Raw genomic sequence first — 16,325 nt, 5'->3', positions numbered from 1 at the left:
GCAAAGTTAGATGCTTCAATTTTGCATTGTTGACGTTGCATGACGTCCCTAGGGTCATACGAGCTTTTCGTCAATAACTCCCGATCAAACTGAGCTAGCAAGTCGGTCAAGCCACCAATGGACTGAGGAAGACCTGCCGAATCGAATAATATGCAACATGACCTCCTTTGACCAATTTCGCGACCTAGCGGTCTCTGACCTGACCTTGACCCGAGGTCAACACCTCAAGTTGACCTCACCCGAACAAAAAGTATACCATTCGACGCACCTGAGCAAGGCGTGCACGTTGATGCTAAAATCTCGCTCTGCGACTGTTTTTTAAGAAGTTATTAATAAAAAACCGAACCCGTGTCTTGGGTCACTTGACCTGACATCAGAGATCACCGGCTGACCTAAGACCTTAAACTCGGGTACTAGTTGCTGTGTCTCCTAACGCACACACGCTCGTTTTTTTCCGCGAAGCTCTAACTCCAGCAGGGGCGAAAAACGACGAGGGGGGTCGTACCGACCCTCCCCCCGGCCGGCGCGTAAGAAAACCAACAGGTCCTGCGGGGTAAACTGTCGCCCTTATTGGTGTTTTGCTAGCCGCAAACGCACAGGGCGGGGCTAGGTTATTGGTTGACCTTCCAGGTCAGGTCAGTGACTCAAAAGTCGGGAAAATCGGGACCTGTTAAAACTTTGGAGAGTTAGGTTGTTACGAGGTTTTTCGGGGCGCTGATCACGAATTTCATGTTAGCTTTGATCACCGATGATGTCTTGATGTTTTTAGGCCAGGTCGGGTCAGGTCAGGTCAGGTCAACCAGTAGGCGTCTTGCTAGCTGTCCATAGTAGGTGTCAACCACCACTGCACAGTGGCCCTTTTTCAGAATTAGCAAGCATAAATTCAAATTTTTTTTTCTCTTCATTTGAGTAAAAAGCAGTCTAATCGTGTGCAAAACATTCCAAACTATCCGATGGTGCCATTTTTACCTCCTAAAAAATAATTATCTTTGGTAAAACTGACCGCAAAATCGAAGTTTGTCGAGAGGCGCGCGGACACCACCGCACCGGCGGACCCTAAAAAGCAGGGTGAGATGAACATCAATTTGTACGGCTTTCGGTGATAAAATATTAAAAATTAGTGGCATGGCTGTGAAGCTGAGTTTACGTAGAAGCTCTAGAAACCACAATTTTCATTGTATAAACTTAAATAGACCACTTTTGCCGAATATTGTGGACACAATAACAGGACAATCATTAACTGGAGATGGCGGCATACATATGAAGCTTTATGTTAAGTAGCACACTCTGGAACATGTCGTATTATACATCGTTCGAATCGCCGATCTCTTCTGACCATGTCCACCAAAGGACATCGCGCCATTTTGCGCCATTTTGCTTCTACGGTGGATAACGTGAGCCAGTTCAGTCCGCGAGCGGCTGTGGCTCCTGTTCGATACGACTAAGCTCATTGACCTGGCTCGAAGCTGGTGTCACCTGGTGTGCGCCTAAATGTGGCTTGACTTTTGCCATAAGATGTGCTTATTGAAATGTCATGTAGGCATAACGCTGTGCTCAAGAAAAACTGTCCGATTTCTTGTCGCGTTTGATGTCCAAGCCGCACAAGTCCCGTGGTCGGCTTAAGATCTAACGTCAAAAGCGCCTACCTATGTGTTTGTATTGTTCGCGTCGCGCTGACCTTAGTTGCTGCCCGGCCGGGGCCGATAACGGTGGCTGGCAACAGCTGTAGATGCGGTCACGTGACGCCCTGGGGCGTCCTGGCGGTCAGTGCAGCGCGGTCGGCTGGCGGGCTCGCCACACTTGCGTTCGGAGCGGCCTGGGCCGGCCGGCGGGCGAGCCGCGCGAACGTGCGCCAAATCTTGGGCCGAGCGGCCTGTCGCTGTTGGACCGAATCTCCTTGGGCAGTTCGTTTCTTTTCTTCTCTTTGCATTGGCAGGGAATACGTCCTTGATCACGTGGTGATGTCTTGCACCACTTTCAGGTAATGTGGGAATTAATGCGTGATAATTCTGAAAAAGGGCCACTGTGCACTGACAGCTTCGTGACATGGTACGATGGCGCCAGAATTACTTCGTAAATGTTCAAATGGGTGCTAAATTCGAAATCAGCTCCAAAAACTAGCCTTAAAATATATGAACCCCGAAGAAGTGAACTAAGGTCATCAAAGGTCAATGACCTTGACCTAGCCTTCACGTGACCTTGACGCCCAACATAATACATGGGACAACCATCATTTCACATGTTTGAACGTTTACAATCACAAAAAGACTGGAAACGAGCGGATAATAGCCGTTTTTACGAAGGGCTTCCTGGCGAATGCCCATCTAATTTGAACAAATTTGCGCCAAATGTGCACCTAATCTGCACAAAATGTGTACTAGATGACCGTCGTGAAATACTCCTGAGCTGAATGTTCAAATTTTATTCTCCTTTTTTTAAACTGAACTAGATTGAACAAGATTTTCATTGGACAAGATTGTTGACGGCCCTCCTGTGAAACGAGACTCGATGAATTCTTAAACTCCTAGTTATTTTGTAACAACCCTAGGTTCGTTGCATACTAACTAGGGAGGTTGCACGGACCCTAGTTTCGTTACAACGCACAGTGGGGATTTTTCCGATCTAGCACGTCTTTATTCGTAGAGGGCAAACCATAGGTAGCATTGTAGCCAGATTGTGCACAGATGTTGGCTGGTGTGTCCTGGTGAGAATTTTACCTGTAAATGTGCATAACCATCATAGTATAGGGGGTTCAATTGGACCCCCGGCTCAGCCGTTTGGCCCCTGATCAAGCTAGAGCTTCGCGGAAAAATCAAGCGTGCTGCCTATGACGAAATGAGGCCGAATATATTCAATTTTAAAGTCCAAGGTCATTAGTTGACTTTCCAAGTCAGTTTAATGACCCAACTAAAGTTGGGAAATCGAGACCTCTTGAAACTTCGCAAAGTTAGGGTGCTACGGGGTATTTTGGGCTGCTGATCACGAATTTCATGTTAGTTTTGATCACAGACGATGTCTTTATGCATTTAGGCCTGGTCGGGTCAGGTCAGGTTAGATCAACCAGTAGGCGTCCTGCCGGCCATCCATAGTAGGTGTCACCTACTACTGATAGCTTCGTAACATGGTACGAAGGCACCAGAACTACTTCGTAAATATTCAAATGGCTGCTAAATTCGAAATCAGCACCAAAAACTACCCTAGAAACAAGTAAAACTCGAAAAAGTGAACCAAGGTCATCAAAAGGTCAATGACCTTGACTTGACCTTCACGTGACCTTGACACCCACCATAATGCATGGCACCAACATCATTTCACATATTTGAACGTTTAAAACCACAAATAGACTGGAAACCGCGGATAATGTGAGCTGGCATACGCCGAATCGCGATTCCGGCCAAACATGGTCTCGAGAAATATGCCACAGGTCAAAGGTCAGTTGGGTCAGAGTCATGAAATTTTTAGGTTAGATGTGAAATTGATTATCTCGAGGGCACCGAAAGTTTCGTCGCGATCGGCCGCTTTTTGCGCGAGTAATTTGCGGAAAACCATGGGGTTTTATCCGACTCCTTCCCCTCCCCCTCCCCACAAGTGCGAGGGTTAATAAGGTTACGGTATGTATAATTTACGCTTGTCATCCTATTCCTAATGAATGTGTCTCACAAAATATGCATCATATAAATCACGAAGTAAAATTATTCGCCTATGTCCGGAACATACCTATATCGTGCTGTTTGCCCTAACGCTCCTAGAGTGGGGTATTAAGATACTCTAGTGTGAATATTCCGTGTTCAGGCAAGTTTCGGCAGCCAAACTAGGCGTTGTCTTGTGCAGGAGAAAGTGGCGAATTCGATAGGATATATTTCGGAGTGGAAAAGTGTGGAAAACATTGTTGATTTCCTACATTTATTTAGAATACCATTCCTTCAATATGGTGACTGTAAGGGTTTTTTGTAAATGGCATTTTTGTGACCTTAATAAGGTTGTGGCATACTTTCTGTTTGCCATTCCATTCCTAATAAATATGCCTTTCAGAAGATATGCAGCTTTAAGACCTCGCAAGATTAAAACCAACAGGACAGGGCAATGAAATTGAGCTATACTTTCGGGCCATACTGAGCCCATTGAGTAATCACGCATGAGTGTGAACTTTGGGCGCATTTTTCCTAGTCTTGCTGTGAACATACAGATAAACCAATGCCATATATGAAAAATTCAGACATTTCTTAGCCCCACTAACACAAAAAATAAACAAAAACCCAAAAAATATTTTTTGAATTAAGAGGCGCTAGATCGGAAAAATCCCCACTGTGCAACGTCCCGGAACGAGCAGTTATTTTGTAACGTCCCTAGGGTCGTTGCAAACAAACTGATCGTTCAGGGAGGTTACAACCACTCTAGGGTCGTTGCAAACTAACTGAAATCAAATACTCCCTGTCACATATCTATGGTACTGTACTGGGCATTGAGTATGCATTGAGGTGGAGGCTTAACCTTCCAGGCTTTCAGCGTCCTCCCGTGAATAGCTATTGCACATTGTGACCAAAAATTCTTCCAAAGGCTATGATAGGTTGGCCGCTAATGACGTAGGAGTGACGTCATTTCTGCCATCTTCGACCAAAAAAAAAAAGGTTTCGCGGGAAGAGCTGTCAGGGCTACAGCTTTAGAGATACAGAAAAATGATTCAGACATAAAAGGTGTAGAATTAAGAGGGCTACAAAACTGCTATCTCTGATTTTTGGAATTTTTGGATTTTGACCCCCAAAAATCCAAAAATAATTTTTTTGAATAAAATAGCCGAAAAAACCAAAAAGTTTTTGAATTTCGAAAAGAAACGGAATATATGTGATAGTTCTTACCACCTCTATCCGCATACCAAATTTGAGATCGATACCTCTTTTTTGGCCAAGTTTAGCGAAAAAAAAAACTGTTCAAAACGAAAAAACTACAACATTGATGACGTCAAACTTTCAAACTCCATTTTCAGCCAGTCTAGACCTCGTAGTGCTAAACAAAGACCACCATTAGACTCCCCGTGACGAGCTTCATCGAATCAATACCCATTTTATGCAAAACTATCAACTTTAAAATTTAAACCTTTTTACCTGACCTTCACCAGAAAGTGACCTAAACCGTACCTGATGGTCTTATAACCAACACCATTGAGTTGCAAATGGAAAATTGGTCATTAAACATGCATCGCACAACCTTAGTTAAGTTGGGTTCATATGCTGACCCTTGGTGACCTGACCTGGTATTGTCAGTGACCTCTTATAGCAACATATGTACTATGCAACTGACGCCCTATCGCTGATTTTCGACAAAATGCGGTTTACTCGGTGTTATAGCGCATTCCCTAGAAGACCCGTGAACGGTGAAACATTTTATCTTTGACCTGACCTGTGACGTCATCAGTGACCCCGAGGTCAATGAAATTTGGTTTTCCTCAACAAATTTGACAGGGCTATCGAACGCCGTTTAAATTTTACGGATCCGTCCCGTAGTTCCGTAGATACGGGGGGGGGGTACGGGGGGGGCAAAAAATGTCCCCCCCCCACCGCGCGGAAGGTGGCCGGGAGGCCCACCGCCTGCCGGGTTAACCTCATTTGTCCTCTTCCCGAACGTGTTATGAAATTGTTACCTTTATGCAGTAGATTAGCGTGCGTTAGCATGCAAATGTCACGACTTCTATGATACGCGAGGCCGGTTTTGACAAGAACATGAAAATTATGTTTCTTTCAGACACCCCAAACATTTGCCTGACTGGCCATAATACCATTTATTCGATAAGTGACCTAGAAATTTGGGTAATACCTATTTTCAGTTCAGGGACCCACAGTTACCCACAGTTACCCACCCAGGGACCCAGCTACCCACAGTTGATACTCTGCCTTCCCCCTCGTCAGACCCCAGCCGCCGTTGACCTCACTTACCCCAGAGTGCGGCGCACAGGATCTCAGAGTTGAAGCGCTTCTTGTACTTGCGAATTTCGGGCGTATCGGCGGAGCTGACCTCGTGACCGGTGGGTGTGACGTTCACATTGATGTGACTCTCGCGGCGGCCGCTGCCGCCGGCGCCGAAACCGAATGTCAGGAAAGACCGCTGCTTATTCTGCAATTGGAGGGACGGCTGAGCAGCCAGGCCGACGGCCGAGCGATACTGCAACCGAGACAAGCGAGCGGCGTCAGTGGCGCCACTAATGGCAAGGAAACAGCGGGCCAGCGCTGCTAGCGTCCTCGTTTTTATTTATTTATTTCATTTTATTTTATTATATTTTATTTTATTCTATTCTATTTTATTTCATTTTATTTTGTTTTTGTTTTTGAATGACCTTCTTACAAAATTATCCTTTCCATTCATGAATTTTTTGTTTTAGATGAATTTTCGGCCAAATTCCAAAATATAAGAATATTATACAAATTAGGTACAAGTCGAATCATCGTCAGTTTCTACTTTTCGCGTGATAAGAATGACAGGCACTTTCACACTTGGTAATAGGTACACTCGAAGTAGTCGTTACATTCGTACAAATATGCATAGAAACATTGAAATCCACAGTCAACATCATTCTACCACTATAAAGGTAGCACTTTGCTTTCCATGATACACATTTGGCACAAAATACTTCTGAATTTATGACTTATGAATAAGCGTAGGCATGATGTCATTGGCGAGTGATAACAGCTACAAAATGTGCCAAGAAAATATGTTTCGGTTGAAAACCGGTCTGTGTTTGCGAAGTTGGACTGATTCACATATTTTATGTGTGGATGGTCACTTGTCTTTTGTAGGATTTCTACCGATAAAGGTGTGTTTCTTGAAGTGTCAAGAGATATTCCTGATGACTGATGGTAAAACGATCTCCGATGGGCATATCCGGTGTTCTGTTTTTAGCGTTTCTAAGGTGTTCGTTGAAACGCAGCCTGATGGGTCTTTTGTCTCTCCTAAGTATGTATGTGACATCCTCCCCCCTTACCTTGCAGAGCGTACAGGTGATCTTGTAGACTACTCCAGAAGTTCAGCATTTACCTTTAAAGCCAGATTCGCAAGCATGACATGTCCGTGTGCCAGACGGGCATTGTGGCTGAGAGAAAGCTGAACGAGTTAGAGCGCTTTTGAGAGTTTTAGTGTTACGCCATGCTACGCGTACGTTTAGTCCTGACTTTTTAACGATGGATTTCCCTTTGGCATTTACAGCTTCATCAATGTAAGGAAGAGTTAAGCATCCGTTCAAAGAGTCGGGGTCTTTTTTTGCGTCGAGAGAGTTGCCTTCCTACATCTGAGTCCCCCCTACAGGTTTGTGCGACCTCTCTGTGTAGTCGTCGCACGAGGTGTTTCCGGTAGCCGCTGGCTTCAACTAAGTCCTGTGTTTTTTTTTACAGGAGCGGGAAGTGGCGGCTGTATCAGAGGACATTCGCATAGCCCGCAGGAACTCTGAACGAATTAGAGACTTTTTCGTGGCCATTGGATATGATGGGGTTTGGTGAATGATGATGCCTGAAGGATTGATATTGAACTTGATAGGTATACAGTTCTGTTGAATTTTTAAAGTTGCTATTTACCGTAACTAGCGTGTCTAGAAAGACTACTTTACCAGAAGAGAAGCTGTCCTCAAGAGTGAATTTGATTGTTGGATGAATTGAATTGAGATAGTCAATGAAACTCAGAATGTTCTCGTGACCGTGTGTCCACACTCCCATGCAGTCGTCAATGTAAGTACCTGCCATAGAAATCTGGTTTTAGAGACGCGTTTCTGATGGCGGTCTGCTCAAAGCGGTGCATGAAGATGATGGTCACAGGAGGGGCCACTTTGTTCCCCATGGCGATCCCCACTTGCTGTTTGTAGTGGTTTATTTACATGCATTATGGTACATCTATTTCATACACGTTATAATATTTTTAAGTCCAGTTAATTTAAGATCAGATGCCAGTTTTACCAACAGAAAGATAGCCGCCTGCGGAGTTTTCTGTCAAAGACAAGTTTCGCCAACCAGGCGAAAAAAAAACATTCGCAGGCGTGAAAAAAAAATATCAGCTAAGAAAATAGCCAACGAATTTTACCAACGTCAGATGCGGCATGATATGCAGGGGAGGATGGGGTAATTTGGCCGGCAGAATAAATTGGCCGGTCCCAACTTTACGATATCTGACAAAAGGGAATGAAATAATTCTAGCCTCTATTCATGGGTCATTTGTGGAGCTTATCCGTGGATTTCTTTAAATCTACCCCTCGTAATTTTCTTCAAAATCAATAAAACATAAATTTGATTAGAAAATTATAACTTTTACTTCCGTTCAAAAAATTATATAGCATGTAGAAATCGGGCTGTAGACAAATTTCGAGAATGTGGTCCCAATGCTTAGGGTGTTCAGCGTTTTCAAGAGTAATTTCATGTATTTCCGTATAACCGTAATGGCTTTACAGACAAAACTTTTCAGAATGGCAAGGCGGGGTAATTTGGCCGACAATTTCCAAGAAGCTAACGCATAACTTGGGAACCAATAGAGCTACAGCGCCGCAGAAAGGCGCATTCGATACCCCTATTAACGCTCTTTCCTCTCAGATTTGACAAAACGTCTTAACGGTGTTGCCTGAAAGGGACAAAAACTGCCAAAATAGCCGATCTTTTTATCACTTGACCTAAAAAGATCAACTTGAAAATTTGACCTTTAACCCGGCAGTTGTTGGGGTATTTCGCCACCCACCGTTTGCGGGGGGGGGGGGGCGTTAAACGCCCCCAGCCGATAACTCGAGAACCAATGGGCGCAGCGAAACGCACGAGGCGGCAAACGAAAGAACGCGACGAGACGCTTCAGCTGAGTATTTTAAAGTTGAATTTTGAGGTCACAGGTCGGGTCAAGGTCAGGTCAAACACCTGAAATCGGGCTTTCAGTAGCATGGACTTCAGGACTTCGCAATGGGCGCCTCTCGTCATAAACTCTGTCAAAACGGTGCACAATCCATCATATAAGGCCTACAAGAGTGTCAGCTCCATGTAGGGGTCAGTCAAGCATAGGTCAGGGTCAAGGTCAGGTCAACCGGGTAGGCACATATCCCCGAAAATCAAAACTGATATTCGCAGCCTGTGACACATGTTTTATGGGTAATTTGATGCGTAGAACACGTTGGTGACATTCATTTTATCATATGTGTACGTGTTTGGCTAAAAAAGTTCAAATTAAGAAATGCATGTATCATGGTCGTGAGGTAGTCACGAGAAATTGCCAAGATTCAGATCAAGATTTTGGAAAATGCGAAACAATAATCAATAATCGAAGATAGCCATTTGATTGCTCATGGTATTGGCAGTCTAATGCCGTTTACGGCATGTCTTTATGTCTATTCTGTGATTTTATATGATTTTTTGAACATATGCCGTTTTTGGTCGAAAACTCAGAAAGCATGACGTCACTAAAACCACGATCTCAAAAATTTTCCGACCGATTTTTTTGAAACTTTGTCACAATAAACTTCAATCAATTCCCTACAGGTACCCAAAATTTGGCGTTTTTATGCTATGGCCCGGCGAAAAAAGTGGGGGCGTTTAACGCCCCTCCCCCTCCAGCAACTCGCGGGTTAATTGACAACAAGACCTAACCGAAAATGGTCATGTTGCATATCAGTCGAGCCGTATCGTCCTGCTGAACCCATCTAAGGCGTTTTCATCGCTCTAGCATGCTTCTATCAAAAATTATTTGCGAAAAACTCTTATATACCATTCGTGACCTGAGATGACCTCAGGGACTTAAACAGGGGGTCATTGACACCATTTTCATGTTCAGTGTGTCTAAGTTACTTGTAATTCAATATTTGGGGGTGTTTATCATGGCTTCGTCCAAAAGAGGCGCATTTCAGTTTTCTCCCATTGAGTTATAATGAGGAGGTCGCTAAATTAACCTGACCTTAGTTCAGGTTAATTTAGAGGGGGGGGGGGGCGTGGGAGGGCTCTGGGAGGGATGCGGTTGGGCTCTGGTGCGGCTCTGGGAGCGGCGTGAGAGGGCTCTGGGAGGGATGCGGTTGGGCTCTGGTGCGGCTCTGGGAGCGGCGTGGGAGGGCTCTGGGAGGGATGCGGCGCAGGGTCGGCCGGTAACCCATACTCACACGTTCCGTGAAGGAAGGGCGCAGCTCGACCGCAGCTCACGAGTTAGTCGCCACGCCACCATATCATGCAACAGAACAGAGACGCGTTAGTGGTGGGCCCCAGCTGCATACGCACGGTTCGTCGGAAAGTCATTTCATCCACAAAAGAAACGAATTCGAAAGCTGCTGGTGAGCTGATAAAAAAAGTGTTTTCAAAAATTGCATTTTTGTGAAAACGTAATAATTTATCATTCAGTGGGCTGTTTCGGGCATTCTTGAAATCATCCGCATTCCGCATGTTTTATTGTGCTCCAGTGAAGGCTAAACGCCAAAAGAACAACATGTAGCGAAAACATACTCTCAAACACCAATATGCGTCCCCCACAGCCGACAATAAGGCGTAATCTTACAGCGCAGTCTCACGATGGACAAAAGTCAGCCACACAGAACCGTGATATGACCCTCATCGACTCGCAGGCCCGGCGCTCTGCATGATGCTGTGGTAGGTAATGGTATTATTGTTGGTAATTTGAGTAATGTTGGTAACGCAGCTGACAATGGAATGCTAGCGAATGTTCCCAGCGCTCAGTAGCTCAAAGGATTAAGATTATTAATATATCCTGAAATTTTCATTGAAGATGATTCCAGCACCAGAAAGATCGTTCGCCAGTTTTGGACTGGCTGGTGTTTCTTGCGTAGAGCGCCTTTGGGCAAATAATTGTCATGGCCGGCAATTCTTTTTTTTCGTAAGACGGATCATATCGGACAAGGTCAAATTTGGTCGCTAAGAGAGGATGAGGAAAAGTGAAAAAGTGAAAGCGACTATCACATTTTTGTGTATGTATAAAATTTAGAATTAAAAAACTATAAGCCAAAATGTTAAAAAAAAGTTCATAGAAATATATCACCCGAAACTAACTTCTGTTTTGCATGACCGTGATTGGGTGTAACACCCCAGTCCAACGTGGTTCGGCTCCCTCCTTTACCTTCGGGCTTGGCCTCGTGACATTCACAGACGTCAGACATCCAACCAACAACTTTGGCCGAAACACTATCCAGCAAGCTGCGCAGGGGTGCAGTGTGACAGGTGCTCGTGGCGTTGGGGCTGGATGATCTGCGTGCTGAGTGAGATGTCGTGGGTTCGAGCCCCACCCGGCTTTGGTTTTATCTAGACACTAACCAAAACCTTCCCTTCTACTGCTACACTGACAAGCACGGTGATTTATCTCTCCCCGACATCCTCTTAACAAAGACAAAATTTTCACGCCTACATATTTATATAAATGTTTTGCTATTATGTTCTGGTCGGTTTATCCGGTCGGTTTATCGGTATTTATATACACTGTGGGTTTATCTAAACTGAGACGCAGAATACCTTTCGAAACCAAGAACCACTGATTCAGCCACTTGTGTTCCCTCATGTCAATTATTGTTTAACTGTTGTGGGTGGTTGTTCTGCCACGTTTCATCACCGAGTGCAAAAGCCTTAAATTTTGGATCCCGTATCGTCGCTGGTCTGTGCCGGCGAGAGCATGTTACTCCTGCCCTGGAGCTGTTGGAGTGGGAGAGGTTTGACGGCATGTTGGAGGGGCGTGACCTGGCCAGGCTGTGTAAGCTAATGTCACCCGATGCACCGCCGGCGCTGGCCGATCTCGTTCAAAGCCGGTCCGATGTATCAGACAGCTCCACCCACGTGACGTGTGGGGGCCAACTAGCGCTCCCGAGAGTGAAAACTGAATGTGCCAGACGGACGTTTCCATTTAGAGCCGTGAGTGCATGGAACGCGCGCAAGAGTCATCCATAACGGTCTATGTGTGTCTCGATAGGATAGATGGGAACACTTTAACATGCTGTGTTTTATACTTTTACTAGAGGGACAGCATTACGCGCAGCGTAATAAATCAATTTTCAATAAAATCGGCCCAGTAGCGGCTGAGTTATTGCCAGAATGAATTTGGGAACTCCTCCTGGCCGGCGCACCGTGGGGACTCGGGACTTATGCCATCCTAGCACAACTTAAAGGGACCCTCCCACCTTCAAAAAAGTTTATGAATTGGCATGAAAAAGATGTCGCTCGATTCAGAAAGAGCGAAAACGAATATGTACCAAATTTCACCGAAAAATATTCACCGGTTTTCAAGATATTAGACTTTTACTTTTGTTTACTTTTTGGGATCTCCGCTGTTCCTAGCGACTTTATTTGGAAGCAATAGTTTGGCAGCTGAAAGTGCGGCACTTGTTGCGCGCAAAGCAGCATATACCACCGCGTGCTACAAAACGTTTTAGTCAAACATTTAAAAATCGTTAGATATCTGCGCTGACGTCACACATTCAGAGGGGTACTCCTATGTTAAGCCTCTGAAGCGAAATGCTGCAATTTTGAAATTCAATATTTCCGATTTAAGGCATTTCTCGATGTTGTGAGTGCCGAAACCGGTAATTGTGAGCCAGGGACCCCATTTTGGCTACCTCAACTCAAATCTAATGTGAAGGTGGGAGGGTCCCTTTAACCCGGCAGTTGGTGGGGTATTTCGCCACCCGCCGTTTGCTGGGGGGGGGGGGCGTTAAACGTCCCCAGCCGATAACTCGAGAACCAATAGGCGCAGCGAAACGCACGAGGCGGCAAACGAAAGAACGCGACGAGACGCTTCAGATGAGTACTTTAACCCTCGCCCTGGCAGGGGGGGTCGATGCGACCCCCCCTAAGGTTTTTCGAAGATAGCGTAAAAACGGCGGCGCGCAGCGCCGCCAAATTTGGTACAGCCTATGGGGCAACCTTTTTACATATGACCTGAAAATTTCAGGTCCGGGTGACCTTGGGTCAGGTCACCAGGTCAGAAAAACCGGTACAAGGTCATGGTCAAACTTCAATTTTCTTTTTGCACCTGTCCAGCTCACAGTTTTGGACTGATTTCCTTCAAACTTTCAGGGTGTGCTAAGTTCACCGAGTTGTATAACATATAGTTCGGGGTTTTTGAGGTCACTGACCTGAGGTCAGTTAGAGGTCATTACGTAGTAATGTTAAGCCTATGGGAAAATACTAAATTCGGAAAATACTGGAGTTATCCGCTTCGTTCTATCACTTTTGTGCTTTGAAACCACAGTACTTAACAGCAGGTCACTTGGTGCTTCTTTGTTTGGTGTACTTATCCATGGGTCAGGTCAAATGAGGTCAAATGAGGTCAAATGACGTTTTTGCCAATAACTTGGCACATAATGACGCTAGAGCTTAAAAAATGGTGTCATTGTGTCCCTGGTGATCAGCCGAATCGAATGATATGCGATATGATGCAATTTAGTTAACTTTAACTTAATTGATTAATTAAAGTTTACTTAAAAATTAAGAAAAACTTTAAGTACACTTAAGCAAGCTAAAAAGTATATCATTCGACGCGCATTGACGTGCTGAGTTCACTGGTGCTTTTCTTTTTGCTCTATCTTAATTAGATCAAAAGTTATAGGCGAAAAACTTTTGCCCTGTTTTTAGCGAAATTTTTACATTTATATCCCCCCAAACCCCCCTAAATATTGACCTAGAGCAACCAAATTTGCACAGGGGCGAGAACTCCGGGGGCCCACCTACCTACCAAATTTGGTGTTTCTAGGTGCTATAGGAGCCAATCGCGAGGGAGGGGGGGTCGCATCGACCCCCCCCCCCCCACTGCCAGGCCGTGTTATGAAAAATGCCCTGCCAGGGCGAGCGTTAAAGTTGAATTCTGAGGTCACAGGTCGGGTCAAGGTCAGGTCAAACACCTGAAATCGGGCTTTCAGTAGCATGGACTTCAGGACTTCGCATTGGGCGCCTCTCGTCATAAACTCTGTCAAAACGGTGCACAATCCTTCATATAAGGCCTACAAGAGTGTCAGCTCCATGTAAGGGTCAGTCAAGCATAGGTAAGGGTCAAGGTCAGGTCAACCGGGTTGGCACATATATCCGAAAATCAAAACTGATATTCGCAGCCTGTGACACATGTTTTATCGGTAATTTTGGGCGTAGAACACGATGGTGACATTCATTTTATCATATGTGTACGTGTTTGGTTCAAAAAGTTCAGTTTAAGAAATGCATGTATCATGGTCGTGAAGTAGTCACGAGAAATTGCCAAGATTCGGTTCAAGATTTTGGAAAATGTGGAACGATAATCAATAATCGATAGCCATTTGATTGTTCATGGTATTGGCAGTTTAATGGCGTTTACGTCATGTCTGTTTGTCTATTCTGTGATTTTATATGATTTTTTGAACATATGCCGTTTTTGGTCGAAAACTCAGAAATCATGACGTCACTAAAACCTCAATATCTCAAAAAATTTCCGACCGATTTTTTTTTAAACTTTGTCACAATAAACTTCAATTAATTCTCTACAGGTACCGTAAAGTGGGGCTATTTGAAACGGATTTTACAGTTTTTGGCCTCTCCCTTTAAGACGGTTCATATTTCTTATAGCATGTAAATTGCAAAAATGTAGTTCCCTGTGAGCTCTTTCATATAGGTGCATTTTGGTTCAGCTAGTAATAATGATTAAGGATATTTTGTTAGTTAAAGCCTGTCTCAAATAGCCCCAAAGGGTGGGGCTATTTGAGACAGTTTCAGTTACGAAGAAATTGAAGAAAATCGGTCACGCTAGATATAATTTTTTAAACGCCATGCGATTGGAAATTAAATTTTGATCATTCTGACAAAAATTATTTTTGCAAAGACAGTTTTTTTCCTTTGTATTCAATCTTTTCCTTTTTCGTAGGATGCTCCATTTCGGTAGGTTAAAAAGTGCATCACTATATGCTAAGGCTATCATAATATGATGTAACCCTAAACTTTCAAAATGACAGGATGATCATTAAGGACCATTTCAAAGTCAAGGACAGTAAAATTTTGAAAGAAAGTTTTTGTATATAACCCTGGTGGCGTGAAAACATACATATATAGACGGCTGCTCGGCTGTTATACGGACGGGCCGCGCGGAGAACGGTCCTGAGGCTGGGCTCTATCGGAACGGCCCTGCCGGCCCAGCCGGGGCTGTCTGCGTGACCCGGGCGGGGCGTGTGCTGCCGGGGGCGGTCACGTGATCGGAGATGACCTCGCTCTGATCTGCCGCCGGCCCGAGAGACTGGGACCTGAGAGCTGGGACTGCGGATGTGCTGGACTTGTGACAGTGCAATACAGAGCTACGACGAATAACGAGCTTTACGGCACGTCTACATTTGGTGGCAGCGGTGCCTGCCATCCAAGGGCTTCCACCGCCTCTGTCGTTGCTCGTCTGCCGCTCGTCTGCTGCTCGTCTGCCGCTTGTCTGGCTGGCTCGCCTGCCGCTTGTCTGGCTGGCTCGCCTGCCGCTCGTCTGGCTGGCTCGCCTGCCGCTCGTCTGGCTGGCTCGCCTGCCGCTCACCTGGCTGGCTCGTCTGCCGCTCACCTGGCTGGCTCGTCTGCCGCTCACCTGGTTGGATCGTCTGCCGCTCACCTGGCTGGCTCGTCTGCCGCTCACCTGGCGGCTCGTCTGCCGCTCACCTGGCTGGCTCGCCTGCCGCTCACCTGACTGGCTCGTCTGCCGCTCACCTGGCTGGCTCGTCTGCCGCTCACCTGGCTGGCTCGTCTGCCGCTCACCTGGCTGGCTCGTCTGCCGCTCACCTGGCTGGCTCGTCTGCCGCTCACCTGGCTGGCTCGTCTGCCGCTCACCTGGCTGGCTCGTCTGCCGCTCACCTGGCTGGCTCGTCTGCCGCTCACCTGGCTGGCTCGTCTGCCGCTCGCCTGCCGCTCGCCTGCCGCTCGCCTGCCGCTCGCCTGCCGCTCGTCTGGCTGGCTCGCCTGCCGCTCGTCTGGCTGGCTCGCCTGCCGCTCACCTGGCTGGCTCGTCTGCCGCTCACCTGGCTGGCTCGTCTGCCGCTCACCTGGCTGGCTCGTCTGCCGCTCACCTGGCTGGCTCGCCTGCCGCTCACCTGGCTGGCTCGTCTGCCGCTCACCTGGCGGCTCGTCTGCCGCTCACCTGGCTGGCTCGCCTGCCGCTCACCTGACTGGCTCGTCTGCCGCTCACCTGGCTGGCTCGTCTGCCGCTCACCTGGCTGGCTCGTCTGCCGCTCACCTGGCTGGCTCGTCTGCCGCTCACCTGGCTGGCTCGTCTGCCGCTCACCTGGCTGGCTCGTCTGCCGCTCACCTGGCTGGCTCGTCTGCCGCTCACCTGGCTGGCTCGTCTGCCGCTCACCTGGCTGGCTCGTCTGCCGCTCGCCTGCCGCTCGCCTGCCGCTCGCCTGC

At 46.5% G+C, this 16,325-nt stretch overlaps 1 protein-coding gene across 6 annotated transcripts in view; it reads right to left on the bottom strand.

Annotated features, from left to right (window-relative positions):
* Nucleotides 1-16,325, bottom strand: part of LOC122383716 (serine/threonine-protein kinase mig-15-like) — a 396,652-nt gene that overhangs the window by 122,005 nt on the left and 258,322 nt on the right. For 3 of the 6 annotated variants that reach the window (XM_043370438.1, XM_043370441.1, XM_043370442.1), the window contains one exon: nucleotides 5,931-6,156. In XM_043370438.1, the coding sequence (XP_043226373.1) occupies nucleotides 5,931-6,156 (226 nt within the window). The remainder of the gene's footprint in view (nucleotides 1-5,930; nucleotides 6,157-16,325) is intronic. The other 3 variants (XM_043370440.1, XM_043370443.1, XM_043370439.1) reach the window with 2 other exon arrangements.

This window comes from Amphibalanus amphitrite, unplaced genomic scaffold, assembly GCF_019059575.1.
Source record: "Amphibalanus amphitrite isolate SeventyFive unplaced genomic scaffold, NRLGWU_Aamphi_draft 000171F_arrow, whole genome shotgun sequence".
In the NCBI taxonomy this organism is placed as follows: domain Eukaryota; kingdom Metazoa; phylum Arthropoda; class Thecostraca; order Balanomorpha; family Balanidae; genus Amphibalanus; species Amphibalanus amphitrite.
Note: the sequence above shows the minus strand (reverse complement) of the source record. Positions and strands in the feature narration are given on the sequence as shown.